This window comes from Corvus brachyrhynchos, unplaced genomic scaffold, assembly GCF_000691975.1.
Source record: "Corvus brachyrhynchos isolate BGI_N302 unplaced genomic scaffold, ASM69197v1 scaffold12, whole genome shotgun sequence".
Taxonomy (NCBI): domain Eukaryota; kingdom Metazoa; phylum Chordata; class Aves; order Passeriformes; family Corvidae; genus Corvus; species Corvus brachyrhynchos.
Genome location: NW_008237885.1, coordinates 439,218 through 452,825, shown reverse-complemented (window position 1 = coordinate 452,825; position 13,608 = coordinate 439,218). Strand labels below are relative to the sequence as shown.

The following is a 13,608-nucleotide window of genomic DNA, read 5'->3' as shown; positions in this document are numbered from 1 at the left end:
ACTTATCAGAAATAAGAAGTATTTCAAAACAGCAGTCATGACACCCACACGGTAAGCATTTTAATCTGTCAGAATACATTTTATATATTAGGACAAGCAGCATCAAAATTCATCAGATAAAATAAATTTTAAGCTAAGAGTTCAGTGATTGCCTACACTACATACTACAGAAAAAAACCCACAGTACATGTTTCTCTTGCATGCTTAAATTGAGATAACTGTTATTGTCCAATTCTCTTCTCAGAAAACAAAAGATGGTAAGGCTAAGCGCACTGAATGTTGTTAGCCTCCTGCTACAAAACATTATTTACCTTATAAAAACATGTTTGGCATATACACCTGCAAATTAACAAGTTCCCATAAGGAGTAAAATGGAGCTACAGGCACTAGCAGGAAGCAGGATACAAACAGATGAATAGGTGTTATGTATTTCTTAATAGTGGCCTGAGGCAAGCCACTGTGGACATACAATAAGATTATTTAATACTAAACATGGGTAACAGCTTCCTGTATCTTACTGTCCCACAATAAACATAAAATAAATTGCCCAGGTCGAGGTTTTAAAAATTAATTCAAGAAATTATATGTATCCTAGAGCTCACTTTTAACTATTGCATTTTATACTGACAGCAAGTTTCCAAGCAGAAAGATGAACTCCAAATGATCCAACTTCCCAGAAACATCATCTATTTTGATACGCAGTTACTACCTCTGACTATCAAAATGCAGCTGGACAGCAGGCATACTCATCCAGTAACTTCTACAACAGCTAGCACAACAGCACTTCATCCCAAGCAGGGTTTCGAGGCACCACCTGGAAAATCTAAATGCTTTTTCCATGGGCTCTTCTTGCTTTTAACCTCAAGAACAAAGTTATGACACAATCTAATTCAAATCACAGGGACACAAGACAGCACACATATTGACATACTGGCACTGAAAGCAGCAGATAACTCTTTCTGTAAACTTACCCACCTAACCAGGAAAAGTTAATTCAGGCACAGAATTCAATCAAATAACATTGTTTCAATAACACATGGGATGCTTCCAGTTATAAATACCTAGTCCCCTCAATACTCCGAAAGACTCTCAGTGAACTACATTTAAAATAATTAAATGAATACGACATAAATGAATATGACAAAAAACCTGTTGCTTCCTGACAGCTGATTCTATCTGATCTTTATAAAGAATACTTATTGAGTGCTAGGCAAATCACATCCTAATTGCACAAAAGGAATACATCCACACCTGAAAGAATGTTTTAGACAACAGTCGATGAGAGGTATTACTAGAGTAAACCAGAAGCCTATACTGTTCCACATGCTTTTGAGGATTGCTATCTAATGCAATTCCCAGGTTTTTAACCCAAGAAACAAGAAATTCTGCTGTTTAGAATTCATTACAGCAACTAGCAACTTTGTCAGTCTTAGTTATTACCATACTGTACTCTTCACCAATGACAGGATACCTACCTTCACTGTGCCAGTAAAAATGTAGTGCAACATCACAGCCCAGTGAAATAAAAATGGACCCAAATGTCAATGTGAAATGAAACATAATGCCTTACTTTTTGCTTTCTGCTTGGCAGCATACTTGCTGCAGGTTACTTGAACCACTTCATCTAGCTTTCCTCAATAACTAGACAAAAGGGATCTGTAATTATGCTATATATACACTTTTGTGTGTATATACATATATATAAACAGATTAATACCAAAATAGCAACTGAAATGACACTGAAGACATTTTTATGTGACCTTTGTAAAACCTAAATGTTCTTCCCTTTAAATATTGACCTTTGTGTTGAATGCATGCACTTCATCTAAAAATGAAAAAAGGAGAGCAAACACTGGAGGTATATTATTTCACAAACATTAAATTAAATAGTATTTGAAAAATTACAAGGAGGTACTTCATAAATGGTGATAAGTAAACACAGTATTGTTTTATACTTTTTTTCTTCTTAAGTAAGTACATGTGCCTTGCTGATTAGCCGCAGTACCCTAAGTATCTGCAGAAATACTAATATCCTCTCTGAGCATTCATGGGGGAATAAAAACAATTCTAAATAAAGTTAAACAGTCCAAAGGCAGGAAAGCACACACAAGATTAGCTCATATTGTCCTGATGAAAATCTGGACCAGAAATCAGAACACACCCATCCAAAAAAACCCCATGTTTTACTAACAACTCTCTGAATAGAATAAAACTAAAAAAAAGTTTGTCTTACTAGCACACGTGTAAGCTTTCAGTTATATACAGTAACAATTCCCAAAAAGTTACAGATGAGTATTACTAAACACAGATGGCGAGCATGTTTTAGTTCAATTCTTAAATGCACAGTGTGAAGCTCAAGTAAGAGGGAGAGGGGACACTATAATTTGAGGATTGCCCCACTAACTTCAACTACAGCCACACAAATAAAGAGGACCAACAGCAGCAGCAATTAAGCATGAAATAATACTAAATAGAGTTGAAATTTTAGTAAGAACTATCAAAGTACTTCTTTCTACTGCTATATAAGTACTAGTTTAACAATCCTCCTCTGAAGAGAGTTGGTGGATTCATTACAGCTCACTTACTATGTTTTCTTGCTGTACTACTAAAGTTCCAACAGAACTAAATGTCTAGCAGTGTTTCAGACAAAATAGTTCTTATTTGATTATTTCCCCCACATACAGAAAATTCCCTTTTCCTTCACTGGAAGCTATTTTAAAACTTTAAATTCCTAAATAATGTGCACTGAAAGAATTGAAAAAATAGGTCCTTTAACAGATACATAGATACTTTAACAGAAGTACTCATTAATTATTTAGATAGTTCTTTGATCATTTAAGTAAAATTTAACTGTCACACACACACTTTAGGGAGTTCAAATATATATTAATTGGAAGATATGCTGGGCAATTAAAAACTAGAGGTGCTAGAAAGTATTTTGAAGCATATGTAGTTTTCCTGCTAGGTTCAAAGAGCTGTACAACTATGCTACATAGAAGAGACTGAAAAGCAGCTAGTCTGAAAGCCAAATTCCAAAGTCATACTCAAAGAGAACCAAAGATCTGGTAAACCAGAACAACAAAAATCAATTAAAAAGGCAGACAACACACAAAGAACCAAACCTAAATCCTAAATGCAAATTATTCACAAGTAAGAATGCTGGAACTTTTCATCAGCATCAGATTAAGCAGTTTTTCATTGACAGAGAGAACTGGAATTATTGAAGGGAAGAGACAGCTTGTTTAAAGAACTCTTACCAGCACAACCACAGGACTCTCTGCTTCCACTTCACAAGGACCTGCATCCTTGCCCTTCTGCGGAGATTCTACAGTAAGCTCTTTCTTAGGATTTCTGTTTGTTCTTGCCTGCATTCTTTCATTGAAAATACAGACAGCAGCAAAACTGTATGCTTTTTGGCATCAAAGTAATCGACATGCCAGTGATCCAGTGAAAACAAAAGCTTTTTCCCTGGCACAAGCAGCACAAAGTACAAACTAGTCTAACTTCTCAGCTGCAGTTTGCTAAATCTGTTATGGTGGGAATGCATGACAGACAAAGGCCAGCCCCTAAGCATGCTGTATTCCTCTGGGGAGGGAAAAGGGAAAAAAAAAGGTGGATCCATTCTAATGCCTTAAGGTTGTGAGTCAAACACAAAAGAGAATGTACATATCTAAAATTACCATGTAAAACAGGCTGAGCCTTTTACAGCATGTAGAAAATCAAGGCTTTAATAATTTAAAAATATTTTTAATGTAATAATTAGTCACTTATTGACAACTGTGTCTCTTTAGAAGTATAAAACCCTACGTATTGTGGTTCTTAAATATTTTTGCATTAATGTCACTTACTCGGGTGCTATTAACAACCAGCCAATAACCAAGGACATTCTCCATGATCAATGCCCTGAACTGATACATTGCTCCTTTTTGGGTGTAGGGTGGGCATGACCTTTTTATCTTAGTGCTAAATCCATATTAAAAGTTTCACTTAACACCAAATTGCCTTCACAGTAAAAATCTTACATAGTCTACAAAGATGCTAACTTGAAATAAAATTCAAAAACCACCTTAATACCTTTAACCCTTTGGCACTTAACTCTTCAACTACCAGTACCCCTCTGCCTCTTCGCTCTCTTCAGCCAGTTAGCTCACTGCTGTATTGCACATTATTTGTGCTCATTACTCACTCCTCACAACCCTTCAACACTGTAGGCATCCATCACTGATCAGCATCCAAAATCACAGAGAAGACAATGCAACAAAATCTTCACACATTTTAAGAGAAGACACTTGAGGGAACCTCGGTCCTGCAGCCACGAAGACCATCCAGCCATCACTCACTGCCTTTGGCTAGTACAGAACCCTGCAGGATGTCTCCCTTGTCTTATGAACGCTTTGCACAAGTGTCTCTTGGCCTCCAGATATCTAGGCTATAACAGTGCTCAGCGGTTGCTATCTTCATTCCTGTCCTTAATTACAACACAAACTCAAGTCATGCTTCAACTTTGCTTTTTTGACCCAACTACTCTCTTACTATACCACTGCTTACAGACACTGTTCAGCACACACATACAGTGGTAAAATAAGAAGCAGCAATTTTTTTGGAATCATTTCTGTGCAATTGCAAAGCAATTTTGTATGCATCCTACCTGACATTTTTGGAATTTTTAAGGTTTGACTACTCCAACTTCCCCACCCAGTAGTTTTAGCATATGCTAGATTCCCCATGAAAAAAAAGTGAACTGTGATGAGCAGTTTTTTCCAGGTTTTGAGAGGAATATTTTGGTTTTCCCTTTGTTTCTTTTTAACACTAATGAGTTGCAACCTCAGTAGCTGTACTTACCAACCAAAAATACATCTGAGAGAAAATTCAACTCCCCAGAGAAGCACATCCCTATTTTAAACACTCTGTCCAGTAAGGAACCAGACAGCTATGGAAAGTAAGCCACCACCTTCATTCAACTCTCAATTCTCTCAGGACAGTTAGTTATCTCACTTCAATATAACTCACATCCTAAATTTAACTTGGCATGAACTTTTATCTGTTCTCTAATAGAAGAGAAAGTCACCTTAAACTGCAGAAAGCAGATGAAGTTGTGGAGAAGCACAAATATCCTCCTCTATTGCCAGTATTTTTAAGAAGGCACAACTTCAGGCAAGGTTTCTTATTCTTCAAACCTAACGTAAGATGTTGATATCCCCTTCTCTCCACTCACACTTGCACAACATGCTATTTCAGCCTGCACTCCTGAAATTGAGCCTGAGTTTGCCCATCCCATCCACAATGCAAGTACATTTCTAAAGAGTGGACAGAAAGAAATAATAACATTTTAGTTCAGACAATAATGATTTATTATATTTCTGTCTTTTTCTCCAGGAAATACAAGTTCAATCTATGTACTTTTTAAGCTGCCTCTCTCATACTGAGACACCAAACTCCAGAGAACAGTACTTTATGAAGCTTCATTAAGAGTTAAGAAGGAAACCAGCAGTTTAGTCAAATTTACAAAACAGATCTTCCTGTGTAAAGCAAGGTAGACAATAGTTCAAGAACATTTAGTTACACTTTTTATTTTGCACCAGCCCCTTTTGTTTTCAGAGAACGGAAGCACAGAACAGCTTAGACTAAATTACACCATTACTTGAGGATGCAGCTGCCAAACAGGAATTTGTTTCATTGAGATGGTCTGCAATTATACTTAACTGCAACTAGAAATGCACAACCTTATTATGCAAAAGGCATTTGTGAACACACTAATAAAGACTTAGAAATTATATAAGTTTTAAATAGTATTTCTTCTCCTTAATTTAACAAAGGATTCTTCTTCTAAATGGCAACATTATTTTATCCTGGTCAGGTACTTCTCTTGAATGCATCTGGACTACTTTAATTCATATTCATATTTAATTCATAGTATAAATGTGATTTTCTTTCCTTGCCATTCTTCCTATTCTTCTCTAAACATGATGAGGAACAAAAGAAAGCCAACAGGCTAACATTTTTTTAACATCAGTTTAAAGATATAGCTATTTTTCCTTACTGAATAACAAATGTAATTTCTAGCTTGCATTTCATTAACATGGCTATACCATTAGAAGAGGTTCTTTTATTTAACAAAAACAGAAGAGTGAGGCAGTACCTCTGGAACTGTATCCTGCATGAAATGGACCTTAACTGCCAAATTGATGCGTACTTCCAACATTTATTTTCTGCTGAGGACTTAGTGATTACCTCAAGAATTTAATTAATTTAAAAATACTTAGGGGGAAAAACAAACAAACAAAAAACCATGGCAAAAATATCAAAGCAAACCAAACAAACAAAATCCCAAGAGATACTGCTTATCCAGGCATCACACAGTCAAAAGAGTTAAGCTACTTTAATAAAGTAGTGTATTGAAACAATTTACCAATAACACATTAAGATTCAGAAAGTGAAAGATGAACACCAGAACTTTAAGACATGATGAAAATTATAATCTTGTTACATGACCTGTAGTTTTAACCTCCTTAACTGCAATTTAAAAAAAAAAAAAAAAAAAGAGTAACAAAAAAGTACTCAATTTGTTGCATCAATCAGTTACCTCAATAAAGATCAACAGAAAATCCAGGAAAACACACAAAAAATGTCTCTGTACAAAAGTTGACTGTATTTCCAACACGATTCCCAAAACTGTGGCAAATTACTAGCTAGAGACCTATCTGCAAAATAACTCACATTATTATGGAAACAATGCAATTCATCTTTTTACAAACATGGTGGCTTGATGGACTTCACATGGTACTTTTAAAAACAGTAGTTTTCACACCACTTCCAACAGCCAAATATTTGGCTCCCTTCTCGCATCATATACTCCTAAGGAACAGCCTAAGTAATTACAAAATTACCTAGGTTCTCAGGATTACAAAGTTCTCAGTATTTCTGGCATACCCCAGTGATTCATCCAGCCAATTTTCTGCCCAAAGGACAAGTTCCTCACATGGACTCTTATTCTTTCAAATCACTTTTTCCTTTAAGAACTTACTTAGCTAATGCACAATATCACATAATAAAAAGTGAATGATGGTAAGGGAACAGGCAGCATATGAGAATGGAAGATAAGATGACTACCCAGCCTCCCTGTAGGAACAACCTAAAATCTGAGTAGTTGGGTTTAATGGCCCTTCTTTTGCTTCAAGTCCTACTTAAAGTCTGCATCAAGATCACTAAACCTACTACCTGTAATTAACCTGGAGCAGCTGGTGGGGGGGGAGCAAGAGTAGAGGAATAATATTACTGTAGGTATGCATGTCCTGTATATTGGAAAACAGAAGGATTTGATATTATTTACTAAAACCCTACACCTGTTCTCTACTCCTTTGTGGCTTTAAATTTCCTGGCAACTCACAGAATCTCTCAAAAAGTAATTAAAAAATGAGAAGGATGGATAACTGGAGGGGGTTGATGCTTTGTTTTGTTAGAGCTTTGGGCGTTGGGATTTTTGGTTGGTTGGTTTTTGGTTCGGGCTGGATTTTTAAGGCAGTAGCTCATCTGAAAATACAGACCCACCTTAGCGGAATGACAAGGACATTAAAAGCCAGTACTTCTTGCTCTCATCTGTATTAGTACAAGATATTCCAGCACTGCCCTCCCACACTTGGCAGCCTGCCTTGCAGCTGTATTCAAGGTTAACATTTCACAAGTCAGTGGAAGATTCAGTGTTGCAGCTATACGTATCTTAATGCTGCCAAGTTTCATAAGTGACCAACAGATACGTGCTTCCCTGGAAGAACATATTCACAAGTTCAAGTGAAAGCCTGATAGCAGATGGAATGCAGCATGCAAGTCACCTGGCAATTCCCTGCCATCCACTCTACACTCAGATGAAACAAAAAGTCATACAAAACTCAGTTAGGAAGACTCCTTCTATGGCAAACACTGCAAATGTGTAATTTGCAGTCCCACCAATAAGAACATTCTTGGTTGGAAACAGAGATGAAAAAAGAAAATGCATAAGACACAGATATGAGTGTGCTACATATTAGCAACTTTTCATGTTCACTTTCTTTGGTAAAGCAAGAAAGAAGCCTATTTTGTAACAGGGAGAACAACAACCCCTCTTTGCAGAGGTATCTGTAAATCAGTATAAATGATACATTCTTAAATTTTGCATTGCAGGTAAAATTACTCTCTAAACATTATTTCTAAGGAGAGAGTTAAGTAGCCTGGATAGGACAGAGATGCTGAAATACTGCACAGAAGAGATCTCGATCATGAGTAGGTTGCATCGATGAGAAAAGGTAACACCAATGTACAGGTCTTGTAGTACCACTCAAGAAGCTGGAATAAAAAACCTTTCTTTTAGTAGCAGTATAAAGTTAAAGGATTCTCCCAGTGAGCGTCTCTATTGGATCCACAGTGATTCTGCACACTGCATTTTTTAAAAGCTTTATTTCACAGAATAAAAATTTGGCTAAAGTTGTTAACACAAACATGGCATATCTCATTATTTCTCAAGTACACAGATTATCTGACACACAAGATACAGTACCTTAGTTTGGACACTCTTACATTGTGACAAATAAAAACCAAAACAAGTGTAAAATCACAGCAGAGCTAAACAAAATACAGATTAAATTTTGTCCATGTCACATACTTGCATAGTACTATATATGAGGTATCAACTTGTGATGCAATAAATTTCATACTATTGATGCCCTAGGTTTTAACTTTCATATTTTTCAAATCCTGTACTGCCTAGTGTGTAACTCTGAAGTTTCTTGTAGCTTGTTCACTTCTGCTCTCTCGTGCTAGGTAGACATAACAAAGCCTCTCCGGGCCTGCTCTCCAAGGACACCCAGACCATCCTATGCCCAAAAAGTATAAGCCAAAAGCTTCTGAAAGGGGGGCAAGCTTGGGGAAATTACATCATTAACTGAAGCTTTAATTGGAGAATTTGTGCTGATATGCAAATGAACCAAACCTATAAAAGTATGAAGAACTCATGACCTGTCGTCCATCTTGGGGTCCATCTTGGCAGTAGCCTCTGGTTCCCCAGGGTGTACCTTTGAAGGCCTTTCAAATAAATACCTACCTTTATTCCCTTACTCCTGTCTAGTCTCTGTTTTTAGGTTGCCTCTCAAGGCATCACCATCTTAGTAGGCATGTATCTGTTTTCAGGGAAAACCTGACTTCCTTAAGGTCACAGGGGGAAAAAAAAAAGAAAACAAATTGGTAGAATTTAGTATAGGAGACTTCAAGATTAAAACTGCACTTCCAAATTAGCTATGGTTCTGACATATCTCCTTATAGACAGGACAGACACAAGCAGACTGACTGTGAGAACAGTATTGGACCAAAGATGGCTTTTTTCTTAACTGGACAGGACCTTATGACTATTAGAAACTAAGAGGATAGAACAGACACACAAAAAGTGAATCAAACCCCCAAGTCTGAAGATCTCTCAAATGGAAGTGGTTCTGTGCCAACCAAGCCTGAGGGGGAACTCTTCCCACTGTGTAGCACCAATCTTACATGACTTTTTCCAGGAACAATTTGCTCCTAGAGGAGAATGTTAATTCACCTCTCTCATTGGACTGAAGTAAGAGTACACTTTTGTTTGCCCTCAACTGAAATACAAAAGTGTCTTGGACTTCACACTGGAGAGTTTTAAGAAACAAGAACACTGCAAGAGTTAGCAGGTGGCTCCCAGCTTTGGGTCTTCAGCACAAGACCCACCTGTTGAGTGGGTCCAGAGTAGGGTCACAGTGCTGAACCACCTCTCCTCTGACAGGCTTGGAGAATTGGGATTGCTCAGCCTGGAGAAAAGAAGGCCCCGGGGAGACCCTTAGAGCAGCTTTCCAGTACCTAAAAGTGGCCGATGATAGAGCTGGAGAGGGACTTTTTACAAGAGCCTGTAGTGATAGGACAAAGGAGAATGTGCTTTATATTGAAGGAGGGTTGGTTTAGTTGAGATATTAGGAAGAAATTCACTAATGTGAGGGTGGTGGTGAGGCACTGGCACAGGTTGCCCAGACAAGTTGTGGATGCTCCACTCCTGGAGGTGTTCAAGGCTGGGTTGGATGGGCCTCTGAATAACCTGGCCTAGTGGAAGGTGTCCCTGCCCAGGGCAGGGGGGTTGGAACTAGATGATCTTTAAGGCCCCTTCCAACCCAAACAATTCCGTAAGTCTATGATTTACTTTAATTGCATTTAATTTCATGAAGAATAGGGTACCTGCATCTGTAGATGACTCAAATGAGCACTTCAGGCTATTTCTAAAGGAAGTGGATAAAAGTACTGAGAAAGAGGAGCAGAGAAGTCAACTCCTTTGCATGTGCTCATTAAGTCTAGACTCCAGTCTTAAAAGCCCTACCCATGCAGCTTCTCCACCACAGAAGTCTTCTCACTCCTTAAGACCATATAAAATTCTATGGAGGGGAGGGTTCAGGAGTTTTTTTAATGACATTTAAGTTTTTTGGGTGGTTTGGGGTTTTTTTGTTTGGTTTTTTTTGTTTGGGTTTGTAGGTTTTTTTGTTGTTTGATAGGGTTGTGTTGTTCTTTGGGGTTTTTTTAGCTCCAGACATTTTGATTTCTTTCAGCACAAGATATCCTGCTCCCCCAAGAATCCCTGCTGCTACATTCGAAGGGAACATGTTTCCCACCTGGCTGTAAACTGGTTCCATACTTTTGGGTTGGATATCTTTCTGTGCCAGTCCAACCTATACTGTCATAGATGAATAATGGTTTATGCATGTAGACTTGAGCAACTATCCTGATTTTATCCCCAGGCCTAAAGACATTTTTCCTGAAGATAAAATGCTTAATCTTATCTTCTGCATGCCAGTGCACTCAGTGCCTGCCAGCCTGGTTCTCATAGTCCTCTCATGCATCTTTCAAAGACGTGTACTTGATGTAGGTACTACGCACTTGGTGAATATGTGCTGCAATTTCCCTGCTGAGAGGGCAGAGGGATATAAGGAGATGGACATTCGAGTATTCTTCCCATAGGAATCTAATCAAAACAAAAGAAGTCTACAGAAACCGTCGGGAGATTCAGCCAAAACTACAAGTCAGCACATCAGACGCCAGGTTTTTATTCAGCCAGAGCAGTAGGATGAAAGGAGTTAAAAGAAGTGCTCTAATTCAAGTGACCTATGAAAAAAACCCCATGCAACAGTTAGATGCTGTACTTATACATATCTGTTTTTTCCTTATTAAGAGGCCTAATGAAGCCTAATGCTCCCGTTGCTGATGAATAAAAGCCACTCATAATACAGTTACAAGTTGAAGCAAGTTATGAGAGTGTAACAACAGACTAACCCATACAAATTGTCAGCACACCATTACAGAATTGCTGCATAAGCTGTTTAAGCATATTAAAATAAAACAACTTCCACTTACTCAGCACAATTTCTTCCTTAGAACTCTCTCCTTTATATATTTCTACTTTATTTCTACTAGACTTTCTACCTCATACAAACAAGTTGATATTAATTTGCAAATTCAGACAGCAAGAACACATCTAAGCTATTTAAGGCTTTAAGGTTTATTTAAAACACAACACATGTTAAATTAAGGAGACTCTTTTAAAAAAAAATTATACATACGTAGTTTACTTTGAAATCAAAATATCTGCAACTTGAATGTCTTCTATGGAGTTATTTCCAGAATGATGTAGCTCACTGCTGTCATTAGTCAATCTTCCCACATGCCCAGACTTTGGTATATCTTAAAGATGTCACAGTTTATTAATAAACCAAATGACTCATGAGCAGCACAGGAAAAGCAGTCACCAAAAAACTCAGGAACACCTAGTGATGACACTGCTATCAAGTCAACTGGTGACACAGACTAAGAAACTACAGCTACTAAAATGTAGCAGGCTCTGTTTCCAGCCAATACCTAAATCTACCCTATTAAAAGCTGTACATGTACTATTTCAAAATGCCCCGCATTCCTCCTCTGAAATTGTGTAAGCACAGTTTAAGTATCAGATATTTTCCATATCACACACAATAAATGTAAAGACTACTTAAAATTATTAGGCCCCATCTTGCACAAGCTACAGCTATCATACTACCTTAGGTAGGTTTACCAAACTACAAGGTTCTAAAGCTTAACGAGAGAAACAGCAGCGCCGAATAGGCCATTAGAAGCAAACTGAGCAGAAAGCATTTCAAGCATGGAAAAAAAAGGAGTTGTTTTCTGCAATTTTCAGACAAATATATAATAAAAAAGTTAATGTCCTTCAGCCCAGTCTGTCTCCCTTCAGAATTTTCTAATTCTTCCATAGGTGCTGGTGGCACACTCAGCCCAGCTTCCTTCATCACTGAATACTTCAAGTGGCTTGTTAGCAAACCTCAAACTTTTTAAATGTTGCTAGTTCTATTATCACCACATCATTCGCCCTTGCTCATTTTCCACCTTTGTCAACCACCCAAAACAGTTGTTTAGGATCTAACTTGTACATTAACATTTGACTCTGAGATAATGATTGCTTATTCAGTGATAACAAAAAAAAAAAAAAAAAAAAAAAAGAATTTGAATAGAAAAAGAAATAACATGTAATATCATTCTGAAAATAAATCTTTAAAAAACCACAGGAAAATTAGACAAACTAAGTAAAGTAGATAAGCATACAAGCTAGTATTCTGAAACTACATCCTTCAACTTACTACAAAATTAAGCACATTAAAATGTTTTCTCAACATTTGCCAGAAATAAATATGCCCAAGATGGGCATTTGGGGGAAATATAATTTCATTATTTTTGATGCAACTTTTAACAGCATCTCAAACTAAATTTATAATCTTTTATTAAAATGAAGATGCTTATCCATGTGGACCTAAGACCCTACGAGATCCTGTGTTCTAGCAATACAAAGTTATAGGTTAGAAATATTCCTGAAGCTAAGATACAGCATTTTCATTGCAAGTTTGAATGACATGAAATGGACAAAAATAAACTGTACTCCTGAGAAGACATTCTCATAGGGGCTTTATCTTTCCTTTAAGCAATCAGAAGAGCAGGCCCTCTTAAGATAAAACTGTAATTAGATTTAACTAGACTTTAGATTTAACCTCCTGACATCTGGGTTAAAGGGTAAATAAGAAAAACATGCTAAATCAACTGCCTCTGCCTCCTTACTTTCTTCTCAGAAGAGGTGATTTTTCCTTAAAGGGAGCTACTTCCTGAGAGTTTCCTATTCACAGGTTTTCAACACTGATTTTACAAGAGGATCAATGTACTGGTAAATTAAAGAACTCCCTGAAATTCACCAGTGTTTTGACAATAGCTCTGCATCAGGAGATATTTGATCCAAAGTGGCTAAATAGACCTGATAGCAGGTGCAGACAAATAGGCTAAGCCAAGACATTGCAGCTCAGATACATGTTACAACACAGACAAAGAGGTGAAACCACACACCCACTTGCATCTGTTGCAACAGTCACCAAAATAAAGAACAACACAAGCAAGTGATACCGCTTTTAGTGTCACTCTTTCGGTCTTGGCCATGCAGGTTCTCTTCAGAGATGAGCTACCTGGAGCCTTCACCTCAGTGTACAGCTTCTCTAGTGAGGAGCGACATAATTTCGCCCCCTGAAAGCCACCACTTTGGAAGGGAAA

At 37.4% G+C, this 13,608-nt stretch overlaps 1 protein-coding gene across 12 annotated transcripts in view; it reads right to left on the bottom strand.

Annotated features, from left to right (window-relative positions):
• DOCK9 (dedicator of cytokinesis 9) overlaps positions 1-13,608 on the bottom strand; it is a 112,917-nt gene that overhangs the window by 83,632 nt on the left and 15,677 nt on the right. For 4 of the 12 annotated variants that reach the window (XM_017732608.1, XM_017732612.1, XM_008632393.2 and 1 more), the window contains exon 1: positions 3,258-3,542. The exons of the other annotated variants lie outside the window; for them this stretch is intronic. In XM_017732608.1, the coding sequence (XP_017588097.1) occupies positions 3,258-3,371 (114 nt within the window). In that variant the 5' untranslated portion in view covers positions 3,372-3,542. Of the gene's footprint in view, positions 1-3,257; positions 3,543-13,608 lie in introns of those variants that run through there. 12 annotated transcript variants of the gene reach the window in all.